The following is a 17,325-nucleotide window of genomic DNA, read 5'->3' as shown; positions in this document are numbered from 1 at the left end:
AAATTGATGTAAATAAATATTGAACTGTAATAAGCATTAAATTTTGTGCTTTTTTCGGGGCTTCCCCTAGATGTACGTGCGTATTGAACGCAACGCAATCAAAACTAAATACTGAGTGAATGTCGGCAACAAAATGTTATATCTACCTGTAATTAAAAAGTAAAATCGTTTTGATCATTGGTAGCATGCTACATAATGAGAGTGTCATTTCCTGCAAATTAGAGGTGCCATTTATCATGAATTTTATGTGCGAGAGTACCATTTCCGGCCATCTGGAGCGTCGTTTAACAAAGTTTGCTTCGCCACAGGTCCTGTCGACGGCCCTGGACAAGCAAATTTTTATAAACAATGACTTGCGCGAAGCGCCCTGTTGTGACGCTTTTACTCAAAATAGGCCTATAGGGAAAATGTCGCCCTTTAATAGGCTATTATTTATTATAAATGTATTAAAAATTGATATTTAAACGTATTTCCGACCACCTATTTTCAAAATCGCCTCCACCATTTTTGGGGCTGAGTTGGTTTGTAGCCTACTGTACAACTTCTGTAACGTAGGCAATATTTCCCCATACTTCATATGTATATGGCAAACAGTGCTGGCACATGGGTAGTGTTACAGACTAGTCTCTGCATGCATGTATACGAAAATAGCAAAGACATCTTGAATTTAATAGGTAATAAAAAGGAAATATCATTTTATCAATAACATACCATTGTTTTGATTGTAAAATGTTTTAAATTTTGGCCTAGAAATAAGTGCATCTTATTATACATCAGCGACATACAAAATATTATTATTTCAGTCTCTGTATGCATCTTATACACAGGTGCAGCAGGTACTTTTAGTATGTGGTGATAAGTCATATTTTTTCCTAACCTTCAATATTGAAAGCCTACTATTTAAAAAAAAAAATGTATATATTTAAAATTACCACCATGATAAACAGCTGTTTTAAAGGATAATGTTATTGTTTGATGAGTACAAATTATATTATGATGTTTGAGCTAAATATTTTACCAAAACAGGATTAAGAAACAACCTTGTAATTCTCTAAATGTCCCATATTTCTCAACTCTCAACTAATACTCTAATACAAAATGTGTGTAAAATACTAGAATGCAGTTAATATTGTATTTGGAAACTGATTTTAGCTGTGAAATTCTGTATAAGTTACAAATCGTTACAATGCATGTTTCGGAAAATGTAATATAAACTACGGTAAATAAATATGTAATAAATGCTCACCTGCAATGTGAATTTAAAATAAAATTTCATGACCAATTTTTTTTGTTGATACAAATTAAAACTTAAAGAATATCTTATTATAACTAATTGTTTTTACTCGGGGTACCCGAGTCTAGGACTCGCTCATCTTCTCCTCTTCTTCCATCTGTACACTATTGAGAAAAAAGTGCAATTTATAAAGTACTACTCCTCCCTTATTCGTTGTAGTATTGAGCTGGGATTTGGCATGAATATACTACAGGGACATGTCCTCAAAGCTATAGAGCCGGATTTTTTTATTTCAAACCAGATGCAGTCATATCACGTCTCGAAGATGGTATCGCACATTTCATACTTTTTTGTTAATTAATTTGTTTAATTAGAGAGCCACAATGTGTGACACACACCACAGCGTTATGTTGTTATATGCGGCTTCTTGGCATAGTGGTTATCACGTCTTAGTTACATGCAGAAGGTCCCTGGTTCGAGCCCGGGCGAAACTTTTTTTTTAAACTTTATGGTGAAAAGTACTGTATACGCAATGATATATTATTTTTTTTTTTTTTTTAATACTTATTTTGTGTAATCGGTAATTATCACTTTTACACATGTTTATTTTGCTTTGTGCTTATTACCATATTTATTTGGAATTTAAATTTGTGCTTTTCTCTATTTTGTAACATTTTTTAACTTTAAAAACTTTACGAAATCGCTTCCTTTACTGTTGGTGTGTGTCTGTGATGTATATGTGTATGTGCAGTTATGTTTACATTTATATATACCGTATAAGTATATAATATTCCCAATATACAAGTTTTCAATTGTATTTTTTTTTTCAATTGATAGATACTTTCTTGGGTTTCTTTGCCTCTTTTATTTTTTATATAACTGAATCACCTTTTTCATACATTATGATTTACTGTATTATAACTCTAAAAAAAATATAAAATATCAGAAATTAAAATGTTTTTTAGTCAAATATGAATATGAAAGAAATAAATGTTTATTTGAATTTAGAAAAAAACAAACTGGAAGAAAATTATTTGGATTATAGCAGTACAAATCTCGCCACTTTATTTCCTATTTCCATATTTTACATTCTAGTCCTTTGCCTTCTATTCATTTTCTATGGTTTTTAAAACCAGTTTCATAAAAATCTTGAAAGCTGTGGTACACACAGAAACACAAGAAAATCATGTCACATGGTAGGAAATTGAATCTAATTTCCTTGAAACCCATTACTGTATTTGATTATAAAATATAACTAAAATTGAATTAATCATGGCGTCATTTGTCATTCACATTTGTGTTTCAAGCCAGCGTCATATTTCCATTGTTGAAGGCGCCAATATATTGCAGTCGATTCTTTCAACCATTGAGGGTGCCATCAAATTACTTTTGGTAAACTTATAGATTACAGTCCGTAACACTTAGATGTCAACAACCAGTATTGTACAGGCACTGTTGAGGGTGGCAACATTTTCAATTTAAAAGGCTTAGAGCGACGTACAACCACCCAGCCTCAACAAACATCACAGTAAAAGCCTGATAGTCAATTTACAACCACCCATTATGAGCCAATGTGGTACAACAAGAAATATATGTAATTGTCTTGGTCGAGTGGGTACTGTCTACATTCAAGGCACAACCACTTTGTGCCAGAGTCCACCACAAAGACAGGATCTACTCCATCGCTGTTCCCATGCCATCATTTTTGGTGTATTTGAAGGTGATTTCAGTAAAGATATACACGAACATCTAAAACATAAATAGTTTATCTATTACATTATACAGCATCTATCTTATACATATTATATAGTCATTGACCATAATTTAATACATGTAAACTTTTTGCACAAGAATTTATTTGAGTTTTATTGATAAAGCACTTGTCTATGATAGATAAACTAAGAATTTGTTTTTCTGAGTCAAAACTGTTGATCAACCAATATAGTTTCCCATCTTTCAGTTTAAAACTAAATTTAAATATCGATGCATTATAGTATATAATATAATAGTAAAAACAAGTTTGTATTTTACCTTGTGCAACGCTTGAGTTCCTCAGGGGGAGCAACGCCTAAATGGAGTCTCCGTACAACATCATGTTTCTGGTGGATTTTGTCAGTCAGTGACCTAGTGTTTACTTCTGCAGGATGACCTGGGCTAAAGGTTGCTACTGTGATCATGTGACCTGGTGGGTTGTCAAATTGAAATGCCATAGCTTGCCTACTGTGCAACTTGCCAATAATTCCTAGAGGATTAGAATTTGTAACAAACTATATCACTATTAATATATATTTAGGAAAATTGAAAATTGAATTTTTATTTAGATTGTCAATTACAGTAGTAAGTCAAAAATCTGTTCACAATACATAACAATAAACAAATGATGCTATACAAAGTTTATTAACTTAAATTGGAGTTATTTTGACACAAGACAGGATTTGAACCCAGCATCCAGTAATGGGTAGTCAAGCATCTTAACAATGAAGCCAAAACTCCACTCTGGATGGCAGCAGAAATCAACAATAATTGGACTTCCAGCTCAGTTTTCTCCAGAGAGAATTCACTTAGAAAAACTAATTCCCATACTCGGTTAGCTTGACTGAGAATAATCATGTGTGAATGAAGTTTAAAAGACTGACTGGTGTGAATAAACAGTCTAGCGTGACTGATAGCTTTTACTTCCATACCTTCTGTGACTGGTTGGTATTCCATACTACGGATTAGTATCTGGCTTGGGAGGAGGATACACTCATCTAAAAAGAAACAAATTTAAGTTTAATTGTGCACTTAATTATCTAAATGAAAAAAATTGAAAAACTTGAATAAATTGAGATACTGGTACAAGGAAAATTGAAGTCCTGTAAATAAAAAAAGAAAGGTTTTTGGAAATACTGTATATTTAATTACACACATTCAAATAATATATATATATAAACACAAGAGTATATATATATATATAAAAACCTACCAACAATGGAATCTTCCAGTTTAACATACATGTCATCTACACTACTGACCCATATATTAGTGAGTAGTTTGTAGAGTAAAGAGAGACCATCAAGCCCAGCAGATGTGACAGTGAAGACAGGTAAACATAAAGGCTCTTTCTCACCAAACACTTTAATAATTACTAGTAGTTGCCTTAGTATTAACAACGTGCTAGCATCATATAATATGCTAACCTGTACAAAAAATAAAAACATTTGGAATGAATAACTCAACTTTGCTGTATTTGTTTTTCTATGCTGGTGTGACTTTATACATTCTAATTCAGAATATTGTAAACACTCCTCCAACTACAAAAAAAACTATAATAAATGTTTATCTGAATTTTTTTAAATTTAAATTTTCTTAATTGTGAATTAAAACACTGATGAAAATAAATTAAAAATAATAGGCATACCCCTGGCTTTGTGGTCATCTGACCTTGAACTGGTACAGTAGCGAGAACATAGAGGGCATACTCAGCAATCCACTGTGTAAGTTGTTGAGTTGACCTAAGTAGTTTTTTATCCACTGTTATATCCTTACTATCAATTTTTTGTAGAACGCTTACAATGTCAGTATCACCAATTGCACAAGCAGCTTAAAAATAAAATCGTAGTTAAATTAAATTCATTAGAGCTATGTGTAAATAGAATGAGCTGATTTTAATATTAAAGTGAAAACATTAATTTATGCTATGATTTTACTGATGATAACGACAGTAACGTAAATGCTACTAGTACTAGAGGGGGTAATGTTGTCTGGTTCCGTCCCGTAAAAGTTGGTTTATGAGAGATAGCTCCAACAAATCAAATAAAAATAAGGTTCTCTCTAGGCCCAGTAAGAACTGTCAATTTATTTGATTTAAAATTGAAGGTTAGTTAGAGCTGACGGGTCAGCTAAATTGAATTCTAAGACTTTCTTTTTGTGTTTCATAGGAGGTGGGCTCGTAGCATGCCTACCGCTAGCTAGCCTTTATTGACTTTTTTTCCCATCCAAACTCCAATAGAGAATAGAATGGAATTTTGCTTAAAAATGTATTGTCCCCCAAAAAACATGTAAAATTAATTTAAAAAAAAACAAATTTTGAAAAGGCCACTTCACAGTTTTAATCAAGTTAATCACTTACGTAGAAAAAAAAAAAAAAAAATGTTTTCACTTATAAAAAGACAAAATAAACAATTAAATTCAAACAAAAACCCATTGACTTCCAGTCAGTTTACAGTTTTTTAGGTAAATAAATTGTTTTTTCAATCCAATTTTTGGTCAAAGTGAATAACTAGTATGCGACATTAAAATGGCATGTTCAATATTTTCTCAGGGGGACAATATATCTTTACATGGATTGGCTAAATACCTGATAAAGATCTAATCATTACCTGTAATTCTATCACAGGGTGTATTTTCCAGACCACTGGCTGATGTTAATAGTGCTTTAAATTCTGTTGCTATGGCGTTGAGTAACAACTTAGAATGGCAATCTACGGCTTTACCTCTGCCACTTGATGTAAGTCTAAAAAGTGTTATCATTAGAAATAATTGTAATGAACAAATAAAACTTAGAGCTTTGTTCTCAGTAAAATTGACATGCAATACACAAGTAATCTGATCACCCTATACATTTTTTAAAGAAAAATTGTAAAACCAATTGTAAAAAATTGGTAGAACCAAGTGTTGCTTGCAATGGACTGCACCTAATCCTTCATTGCATCCTAGTGGGATGTAGCTAAAATTATCCAACAAAATATATTTCAGAACAAAACAGTGTTTAACCAATTGACTTTTAATTTTTATCTAAACTTTTATCAAATAGGTTGATCGTAAGGTGTATTACATGGTATTAAATATATCTCAAAGTATGAGCAATGACTGTTGGAATGGCGTTATATAAATCGAACGATTGATTGATATATGTGGAAGTAATCATCCTCATATCCAAATACAGTACAACACATGTCTATGAAATACCGTCTGTTAAACAAAGCTTGTTGTTTATCTACAAAAACAAAACAAGTCAAACATGGGATGATGATTGGTCAGAGTATGGTATTAGTAGTATTTTAAAAGATAAAAATCAAACCTATGTAAAGTTGCTTTCATTGCCAGCAATCTGTTAAAAAGCAAAGCTTGTCTTGCAGGATTCTGACGCTTATACACTTCAGTTAATCGATCAATCACCGTCTCTACCATACCTAAATAAACATCATTTTAAATATTTACCACAATTTAAATTTAAATATTACAGACCAGATCAAAGCTTTTGTCAAAATTGCTTCCACAGTTTGGTTTATTTTTTCTATAGGCCATGATGCTTCATTAGTGTTGATATCAAATGTTAAAATACAACATTATTGTATAATAATGGAAACAGGTATACTATGAAGATGGGAGTTTATAAGCAAAATCAACAAACATGTATAATATCAGCAAACAGTGTTGAGGAAAAACTGAATTAATGTTATAAGTCATGTCTGCTGGGTTGTAAAAGGGGAGGGGATTTTATCTTGAAAAAATGGACAATAATTGCTGAATCTTCAGCATACTGACCTTTTTCTTGCTTTATTTGACATTTTTTTTGCTTCTATTCTGAATTTTGTCATGTTATATATAGATTTTGGTTTCTTATATCCTACTAATTAAACCTAATCTTACCCATAGAAATAGTTAGCATAAGATCCCACCAATCACGTCCTGTTACTAAGCAGTATTCTAATAGGTTAACCACCTGCGCAATGGTATGAGCTCTATGGGCACCTGTAAGAAATTAGACATACATTAGAAACATCACAAAATCTTTGAAGTATTCGGTATGGAAAAACAGAGACAAATTTTGTTGATTGAACATGCTCTAATTAAGTCGTGTGAAATTAAATGAATGCATGGATCAGATTTACCCAACCTTGATAAAGATAAATTCTATTAGATTATACAAATCTAAACATATCCTATTTTTTGGGGAAAAAAAAACAAAATACAATACAAAAATCATACATACATTTTCTCCTTTAGTGAGGCCCAAACTGACATTCTTGATCAGTATGAATGATAGGGAGTACTGTTTCAGACAATCTTCGGAACATTCGGGAAAAAGACCCCACGAAAAAAATTTCTTATATTCTCACCTGCATCAACAATTTGTCCAATCGTTGGAGCAACTTTCAGAAGACAGAGGGCGCCCATTTTATCAACGCCAATCATACTACAACACGTGCTTGACATAGTAAGACTAACAGTATAACAAGCACTCATTGGCCTTTGACGTTTAGCTAAAAACAATACAATATTCAACATTTCAGCATGAAAATAAAACTCCGAAGTTGAATAAAAATACTCAAGTTATATTACCTATATTTAGTCAAACGATAACATTTGTTACCACACCGTTAATTTTTCGTAGTTTTTTAAAAATTTCTCTCTATTTACAACATTTGTGTAGAAAAGAATAGAGATTTTACTGTGTAATTTGAACTATCCCCCACTGATGATAAGAAAGCGCTTATTTTCAACAAGCTCTTGTAACACAAATAAAATTCCAACATTTATGAAACATAGGGGAAACTATACATCAATAATTTAACAAGTTTAAAACATCAAATAAAAAGTATATGATTTTATGATTAATGTTAAATAATTTATTAAAAATAAATATTTTACCTTGTGGACTTGAAATATTTTTAGCTCCTTCATATTTTAATACTTTTACTGGTTTCATTGAATTACTGTGAAATACAACAAAAAGAGTACTTGTGAGTAATCATATATATCAACATCAGTAGTTAAAGAATAAGGACCGCATTTGCATATAATGTGATTTACTTATTTTCAGGTTTCTACAAGCTGGCACACAACCTTATTTTATTTTAATTTTACAGTGGACGGCTTATAAAACAATTTTTTACTCATGGCCTTTTAGTACATTCTAAAATATTAGTAGTAAAAAGTTGTTAAATTCATACTCAAATAATTAGATTAACAATACTAAAGTCATTTTTGTAACAACCTACCACAAGCAAAAGAGAATATAATGAATACATATTAAAAACAAACATTTATCTAGTAGTGGTAGGTTAGGCCTAGCCATTAAAAACATAGACTGAAAAACAATCAAATAATATTTTGTCAATTGGATAGATAAGTACAATATTATTTGACTTTTTTTCTATTTTGTTTTTCTATCTTATAGTATATTAAAGATGTATTGTCCCCCAAAATCATGAAAAATAAAGATTTTTAAAATCGGACTTTGAATAGGCCATTTTGCAGTTTTAATGAAGTTGTTCACTTCCATAAGAAAAAAAAAGGGGGGAAAAAATTATTTCACCTATAAAAAGACAAAATAAACAGTTAAATTACCCAAAAACTCATTGTCTTCCAGACAATTTGACCATTTTTTGCTTTAAATTACATTTTTCTCAGGTAAATAAATTGTTTTCAGACCCAATTTTTTGTGAGAGTGAATAACTATTATGTGACATTAAAATAACATATTCAACAAAAAAATTTAAAAAAATATTTTTTTAGGGGGACAATATATCTTTAATTCGGTACTTTGCAAAATTGTCCAGAATTGATTTCTATTTTGGGAGAACACTGCTGTAAAATGTAAAGTAAAAAAAATGTAGTTAAATTTAATTATTATGATAAACTTGTGTGTATACCGATGCAACAGTTTAATGTTTCCATCCATAAATGCAGCTGCAATAACCATTCCAGGTCCATTGTACATTGACGTCTTGGAAAGGTTTAACGGCAGTCTTGGAACAGCGAGGGCAGTAATAGTAGCATTGTCACAATGCGATGTCATAAAAACCCATTTCTAATATTAAAAGCAAACAAAATTTACTCAATAAGAAATCAACAAAAATACTAACAAATTAAATAAATTGAGAAAGGAATCCATTCATGTGACCCACATATGGTTACAAATAATATTCAATAAAGTAATATTATATTACAATTATTCATTCATTTAAACCCTTTTTGGAAAATTTACAAGAAAATCTTTTTACCAGAGTAAGAGGTTGTTGATCAGCTGGCATTGTGTTATCAAATATTTTATGCAATGGAACAGGTTCCTTGCTAAGACTCCAGCATTCAATACATGTCCCTCCAGAACCTAAACAGGTCAATAAAAATAGGAATATTAAATAGTTGTTACGCATCCATCTATAAACCGTTCACATCACATGAACCTCAATCCTATGTGGAAATGTTTTGGAAACCTCACCTGTTACTGTAACCAGAATTTTATCACCAGCTTCTCTGTTCATAAAGCGGATATGGGAGATAGTATTATCTAAATATTAAAACAAAAATTACAAAGTATAAAAATAGGTATCAATGCAGTCAATGAAGTCCGATCATGACTTATGAAAATATTGGTTGCAATGCAATATATTAAAATAATTATTTTAAATATATTTGTTACTTTTCTTACAAATTGTACACTTTTTCGAAATAGTAATTTTGGTTACTGAATTTTCATAATCCATATTTTAAGCAGGGCTTAAACTCAACAAAAGCGCTCCAAGAAACAGAACGTAACTCAGTAACACAAAATGTCAACATATACTCAGATGAGTTGAGTTGCACAGGAAGTTCTACTTCTTCCGGAAGAATCTAGTCGTGACTAGTAGCGATCAATTTTATATTACAAAATAAGCGCTCACACACACTGGTTCCTATTAAAACTCTGTATTGCATCGAGCATGCAGTATAGTAACCACTACTATAGTACAAGTTACCCTCAATTACAGTGTCATCAAAGCACTTGCACACCAGTTGCTCTTGTGCAATTAGTTCTGAACTAGTTAAGTTGTGTGTGGACATAAGCCTAAATAGTATACTTGCAATTCAACTACCATATCCTGCAATATTTTCTGCACTTACATTTTTCTTTTGTAACACTGTTTGTACAACACTGCGGATAAAAAGATGGCAGTAGTTCTGTTTGTATATTCAGCTTATCTAGTATATTATTAAGGAACTAAATTCAATCTTTAACAAGAAAAAAAAGGACATTGGATGTTACTGTAATACAAAAAGGTAAGTTACAAAACATTAAAATCAATTTAGAAGATCACTATTTTTTCAAATAGTTGAATGGTTGAGTTTTATCAAATAAGTTTCATGCTGTTGAGTTTAGAAAAAGGATACTTCCAGACTCTGTAATATTTACACTATATGTTTGTATTGGAGAACGACAGCTTCCATCTGATGTTGCAACAATCAGGGGTCCACCTAATTAAGAACAATTATTATTTATGCTGTGACAATTGGGCAACAATGTTTTTTTTAAGAATTGGGTTGAATAAGAAATTATGGGTTTTTTAGTTTATAGCTTCAGCAAAATTCTCCTTCATATTGTGATCTAAAAGAAATTCAATCTTTTTTTTAGATCATGAAAAAATCTTTTTTTAGACTCACTGTAGGTAATCAATGATCATTTCCAATCAAGTACATTAGTTCATTAGTTAATTACAGTATTTCCGATAACTTTTACCGTCAACCTAACATAACATTACACAAGGTAGCATAACTTACCGAATGCAATATCACCAACTGCTGCATGTGATCTGTGTGTCCCAAGACATTTATTTTCTGTGATTAATTTGCCACCTTCCAACATAACAGTAACTGACACCTATAATAGAACATTATGCAAAATATTTGAATATTATGTTAAAGGGATTATGACAAAACACCATATCAAATAACATTCTATTATTATATATGGGCAATCAAATTTTGTTCTCACAAAAGAATTTTGATAGTGTAGACAGAGCTTTATATAACCTAAATGGTACAAAATGGAAAAAGAAGCCTAATAAATAAATAAATAAACAATGAGTTAAAACTCAATATCCAGCAAAATTGAGATGCAACATTGCAATGGATGGTTTAGATTAGTAAATAATACAATACAATATAACTTTAAAACTGGAAAGAATGATATTATAAAACTTGGAATCTTTTGGTTGATATGTGACATACAATCAGACCAATTACAGAGATAAAATCAGTACCTCCTCATCTACACATAAACTTATAAAGGCAGTATTAATGAATTATATACGTATAGTATGTAAAATGTAAAGAATTTCAGCAGAGTTTTGGTTTAAGTATCCTCAGTGATATAATACACATGTACCTACCAGACTAGTTGATGTTACAGCAATCCAACCTTTTACTGGCTTTCCTCCGACATTTTTAACAGATGGTTCACAAGTTATTCTTGAGAACTTCTCATGAATATTAATCGAGTCCAATTTGTCAACATTGTATAACAACTGAAAACGTTTGATAAAAATATATTTAAATTACATCTAAACAATTTTTAAAATATACAGTAAAAACAGTAGTAGGCCTATTTATGGAAATACTCAATGCTGCATTACTTACATTATGGATACTGTAACATATGGTATGAAAACAGCTTATATATCACGCAAACGATCACCTGCTATGAAAGGCTCTTGTTACGTTTCATAATAATGTATAAAAACAGGCTTGCAGTATTTATCAATATTAATACCTTGATAGGGCCACGCAACCAATCCGCTGCTATGACAGGCTCTTGACCAATGTTATTTTTAGTTGTTAATTTCCAACTATTTAATAGTAACTGATCCATCTCCCAGCAACAACATGTTCCTCTACTATCTGTTGATAACAACTGTGTTCCTGACCCATTCCATTTTAAAGATGTGATTATCTCCTTGTGTCCAGAAGTTATACTGTTTAAAAATGTAATTACATGAAATTATTTGCTTTGTTTTACAGCTGAACATGCTGTTACAGATATTATGTTAAGTTTTTATCATATGGTAAAACCTTAAAGATGAAACACAAAAAAATGAAGGTCAAAATATTCTAAATTTAAATTGGCTATATCAAAGCAATATTAAAGTTATTCACTTTAAGTCGAAAATTCGAGCCAAAAACAACAAGTTTACGTAATTAACAGGTAAATTAATTTGATAACATTTTGCCTGGAAAATTGTCGCGAGCGTAAGTAAACAAAGATTTCAAACCACGAGTATGCATTATGCATGATGCTAATTAGGATTGTTTACAACGTCATGGTTGAGAGATGTTTTCACACAGATCGCGAGGAAGTTTTTATGATTATAGGCCTACATACAGAGTAGCCAAACAAGCGCGTTGCATTTATGAGAAAATGTTTTGATCGAAAACTTTGACTGGAAGTTATTTTTTGAACAAAAAAACATCTGTATTTCAGTTAAATTATTTTTTTTCCGACTAATATTTGGTGAACGTTAATGACTATTATGATACTTCAAAATGATGACCCAATTTTTTTCGAAATATTTTTTTAACCATTTTTTTGGAATTAGTCAAAGGGACAATACATCTTTAAAAAGAAGATGAAAAGAAAATAATTAAAATGCAAAACAAAATTATAGAGTTAACGTGGAACATTTTAATTACACTTATGAATGCTGTTTATGACAAAGGACTTTCTAGTTTGAACGATTATATCTGCATTTATCTGGCATTAAATCACCTTTATTCCTTTGATATTTAAATAGTATTTTGCCCAGAATATCTATAAAAAAAAGCCCAGAGATAAATTTTTATGGTAACTTTGATTGGTGGAATGATTATTATCAATAATTATTGAAACTTAACAAAAACTTCTGTAACAATTTCCAGTTTCAGCTGGTAAGAAAATGACATTAGTTTTTAGTTTCTTGTAAACTTTATTCAATCAATCAGAATTTTTTTTTAGTCATAATTACTAATAATGATATAATAACATGTATAGTATAGTGATTTTTACACAAATATGTTAATCAAAATTTATTTACACACCATAGTTAATAAATATTTTTCCTCCCAGAAACTGGCCCATGAATAGATTTATAACTGTAACTACTTGCCTGTATATTTCCCATGGTCTGTCAGGATCGAGAATATGTATGTATGTATTGGTGACTTCTCTGTGTTCAACTGGTTCTTTGCAATTGCCAATGGTTGTAAAAGCTACAATGTTTCGACATGACCAATCACTTAACCCACTTCCTAAAAGTCTCTTGATCCTAATAATAAAAAAATAATAAAATGTTAACATGCCGGGTCAACGAAAATGCTACTTTTCCGATTCGTAGTAGGACTAGGTCTATATTACCATGGAGTTACTCCATGATATTACACATGGTTCGGTTGTTGTAGTGTAAAGTTAAGTAAGTAATTAGGTACGGGCCTAAGCTAAGTTACAATAGTGGGAAATACAAATAATATTAGCTGCTACTACTGGTACTACAGTACTACTAGCCTATGCCTACTACTCACTAGCCAGCTAGGGTCACGCCTACTCTAACTGCACTAGCTAGGCTATCTAATCAATACGATAAGTTTTTATTTTCTAGCCCAATCATCGTAACGTTAGCGAGTATTCTCAGATTTCAACTGCAGCGCAAAAACTGATATTCACCTGTACTGTATACGCGGACAAAACGTAGGCCTACATCCTTGGGCCTAAGCGTTAAAGTTAAAAAGGTTAGCTAACTGGCCAGAGACTTAGAGATAATAAAAACGGATATATGCGATAGCCTAGTAACAACAATAATACATATTTAGCAACATACCATATATTTGTATCTAGTTTTGGCCAATCTGTAACAAAAACCAATTCCATCGTTTAATTTTAACTGCCGACCACACACACACACACACACAACACACAACAAACGCAAAAAAAAACATAGACTAAACTATGACACGCTGTCAGTGACAAACGTATATACGCTTGAAATAAAAACAAAGCTCTAAACGTCGTTTTCTGTTTTTTTCTATGTCTGTGAAGGCAGAGAGTTGTTTGAAGGCAAGTGAATGACTTGTATCGACCTTGGTTAGTTATGAAAAATAAATTTGAGAGAACATTAATGAGATAAAGAAATTAATTCGGACACTTATCGCAAAATAAGAAATCATACCGAGAATAAAAGAAAGAGAGCATCGGAAGACACAATAAATGGCTGTAATGTCACAGCTACTTTGGGAGTAGGCCTAAATCAAACAGTCACCGCACAAAGTTGCATCAGACTTTAAATTGTCTATACATTTTGGTAGAGTCTAAGGCAAATTCGATGATTGCAATGATTAAGCGTAAAGTATTTTCTCATACAGAGACAGATCAAGATATATGTTTCTTCCTCTAAGACCCTTGTTAGGCATTTTATGGTCTCCCAACTTGAAGATTACATTATAAAACTTTAAAAAGTGCAAAATAGAGCCATTAAGTCAGAATTGCAACAGCTATCTGCTGATGAATGGATACACGGATTCCCTACCATTACAACAGATTATAGAAGAGAACGCTGTAACGGACGTTACAACCTTCTTTTCCATGATCGGCTAAAAAAAACAGTCACTTCCTCAGAGGCCACTAAACAATATACTAAAATCCAAGCACAACAACAAAACAAGAGACACTTTTTTTGACACAAGAATCAGAGATAATTGAACGCACTACCACATGATATTATAGACAGCACCACTATAACACATTAACATATCCAAGAGAGGAGGAGGCAGTCAATACGGGTACAGTATTATCTCATTTGCCTCCTGATTCACTTAAGGTAAGAACCAATATACTGTTACTTGATTTGGCCTGGCCGAATTAACGAGCAAGTTTCTTAACACATAAAAGAACACGACAATTATAGGTTAAGATCGTTTTTAAAGAGTCCACATTTGAAGAGAAATTGCAAATTAAAGCAACGTATATGCTTAGATGTGGTTCAATAAACCCAATTAAAATGTACTAAGTAGTAGTGTGCGTGAAATAACAACATTGCGTTTAAATTGGAACATATACAGAACATGATGATTATATGATTCTCAGAAGGAAACGAACTAAAAGTGAGTATTTTTAGTCTACAGCTCACTATGTCGGTCGGTTGGGGTCGGTCGGTTGGTCGGTAAACACTAACTCGAGCACGCGACTGCAGCCATGTATATGGCCTTGTTTTATGCTGGATAGGATGGATTAAACAATCAGGAACGGTAAGATGGCTTAGCTTAATTTGTTATCAAATAATGAAATTGCAATAATATCAAAATATAAAAGTAAATTAATTATTTTGATCATATTAATAACTTATAATTAAATTTAATTAGGCAAATCATATAAATACAGTTTGTCCTTCCTGTCGTCCTTGTCGTGTTTGTATCGTCGTACATGTTCGTCTCTGTCAGTAGCTAACCTTCACATTATGCTTATTATTATTATTTTTAACTTTTTTATTCTTTCTGGTGGATCCAGGCTTAAAGCCCCTTGGGGTTTAAATGGTATTCTCCAGGCATAATGCAACTATTATTTACTTAATTTCCAACCACTTGTATCTTTTATATTTGGTATATGTTTGCATTTTGTGAATAAATTTGAACTTGAACTTGAATAAAAGAAAAGGAGAAGCACAAAATTATTTAATTTTTAAAACCCATTTATGATTCTTAAGGATGTATTGTCCCTTGAAACACAAAAAAATGAAGGTCAAAATATTCTAAATTGAAATTGGCCATATTATCAAAGTAATATTAAAGTTATTAACTTTAGTATTAATTCACAAGTTTACGTAATTAACAGGTAAATTAATTTGATTACATTTCGTATGGAAAATCGTCGTGAGCGAAAGTAAAAAAAAGACTTTAAACCACGAGTATGCATTATGCAAGATGCTAATTCGGATTGTTTACAACACGTCACAGTTCAGAAGGTGTTCTCACGCAGATCGCAAGGAAGTTTTATGATTATGCATACAGAGTAGCCAAACAAGCGCGTTGCATTATGAGATATGTTTTGATCGAAAACTTTGACTGGAGGTCAAAGTTACATTTTGAACAACAAAAAAACGTCTGTATTTCAGTTAAATTATTATTTTTTGGACTAATTTTTGGTGAAAGTTAATGACTATTATGATACTTCAAAATGACCTACTTTTTTTCGAAATCTTTTTATTTTTATTAAAGAGACAATACATCTTTAATCATTAGGAGCTGAGTTATAAACTAGAATATTGCACTGTAAATCATGCAGAACAGAAATAAATCCTGAGAAAGCTGGATGGTCTAAACATTGCTTAATTTCAACGTAGGTGTACAATCATACCAAAATCATTCATTAAGGAAGAGGTGTTGCTTTATATTTGGAGAATGGTGTAGGCATATCAGGGACCAGTTTTGAGATTTGAGATTTATATGGAAGAAAAGTGTGTATGTATGTAGTGAAATCAACACAACTAAAAGTTATGTGAGACGATGACGAAACATTTCAGTCAAGGAGATATGGGATGTTTTGTGATTGGAGACTTTAATTCAACTATGGCGAGATTAATTTAAAGAAAAGCACTTTTTAAGGCAGGATTACTGATGCTGATTTTGAAATCTTAGTGTCATTAGTGATGTTTCTGTGTCTACCCACTGACTTGTATGATTAATGATACCGTTTTGTGTCATTGACGTCCAGTATTTGTTCACTAACATTCTGCTTCCAAAGACTAGTGACATGATTCTAGTAGAGTTTATAATAAGAATATACCACTACTCTCTAAAAAATACGCTACCGGTAAGTAAACTAATTAGAGAGAAATTAATATGATTGCTGCAGTATAAACAAAATGATGGTGTATCTGGCAATGGGATCGCATCTTGGATCCGTTTTATGATTGAGTTAGAACATTTAACTATAATTATTTTAACACTTCACAACTTGCTTGATGAGAAGTTGCCAGTTAAATTTAGCATTAAAGTTATCCTAAAATATTAATAATTGACAGTTCTAATAATTTGTGTCACTACTCAAAGAGGCCTTAGCCATTCACCGCAATAAACCATCTTTGAATTGTGGTTTGAGAGCATCAAAAAGCTGTTGTTTATCTGACTTTTAATTGTCTGTCTGCCTCCTTTGTTTTGATATTCTTTGTAACACTCTGTATGGATAATTGTTTATGTCTCACATTTACATACTTAGGCATAGTATTATAATTGTCTTTGGAGTATTGTTTATTCCTAATGATAATCAAAAAAAGATCGAAACGTTAACAAGGCTTTGCGTGAGTCAGTGAGTTTAGTTAAAGTTA

General features: G+C 31.5%; 1 protein-coding gene across 1 annotated transcript; it reads right to left on the bottom strand.

Moving 5' to 3' along the window:
- Nucleotides 1-2,255: 2,255 nt before the first annotated feature.
- Nucleotides 2,256-13,905, bottom strand: LOC140046691 (mediator of RNA polymerase II transcription subunit 16-like). Its single transcript, XM_072091399.1, has 20 exons — nt 13,828-13,905; nt 13,120-13,278; nt 11,751-11,952; nt 11,371-11,505; nt 10,760-10,859; nt 10,373-10,456; nt 10,106-10,183; nt 9,444-9,512; nt 9,226-9,332; nt 8,875-9,032; nt 7,871-7,935; nt 7,339-7,482; nt 6,869-6,970; nt 6,297-6,408; nt 5,596-5,729; nt 4,635-4,816; nt 4,200-4,413; nt 3,919-3,984; nt 3,266-3,476; nt 2,256-2,983 (listed from the first exon to the last, which is right to left on the bottom strand). Exons 1-20 carry the CDS (start codon nt 13,875-13,877, stop codon nt 2,863-2,865), a joined length of 2,493 nt encoding a protein of 830 aa, XP_071947500.1. The 5' UTR covers nt 13,878-13,905; the 3' UTR covers nt 2,256-2,862.
- Between the last annotated feature and the right edge of the window lie 3,420 nt (nt 13,906-17,325).

This window comes from Antedon mediterranea, chromosome 4, assembly GCF_964355755.1.
Source record: "Antedon mediterranea chromosome 4, ecAntMedi1.1, whole genome shotgun sequence".
NCBI lineage: Eukaryota > Metazoa > Echinodermata > Crinoidea > Comatulida > Antedonidae > Antedon > Antedon mediterranea.
This window is presented reverse-complemented; position numbering and strand designations above follow the sequence as displayed.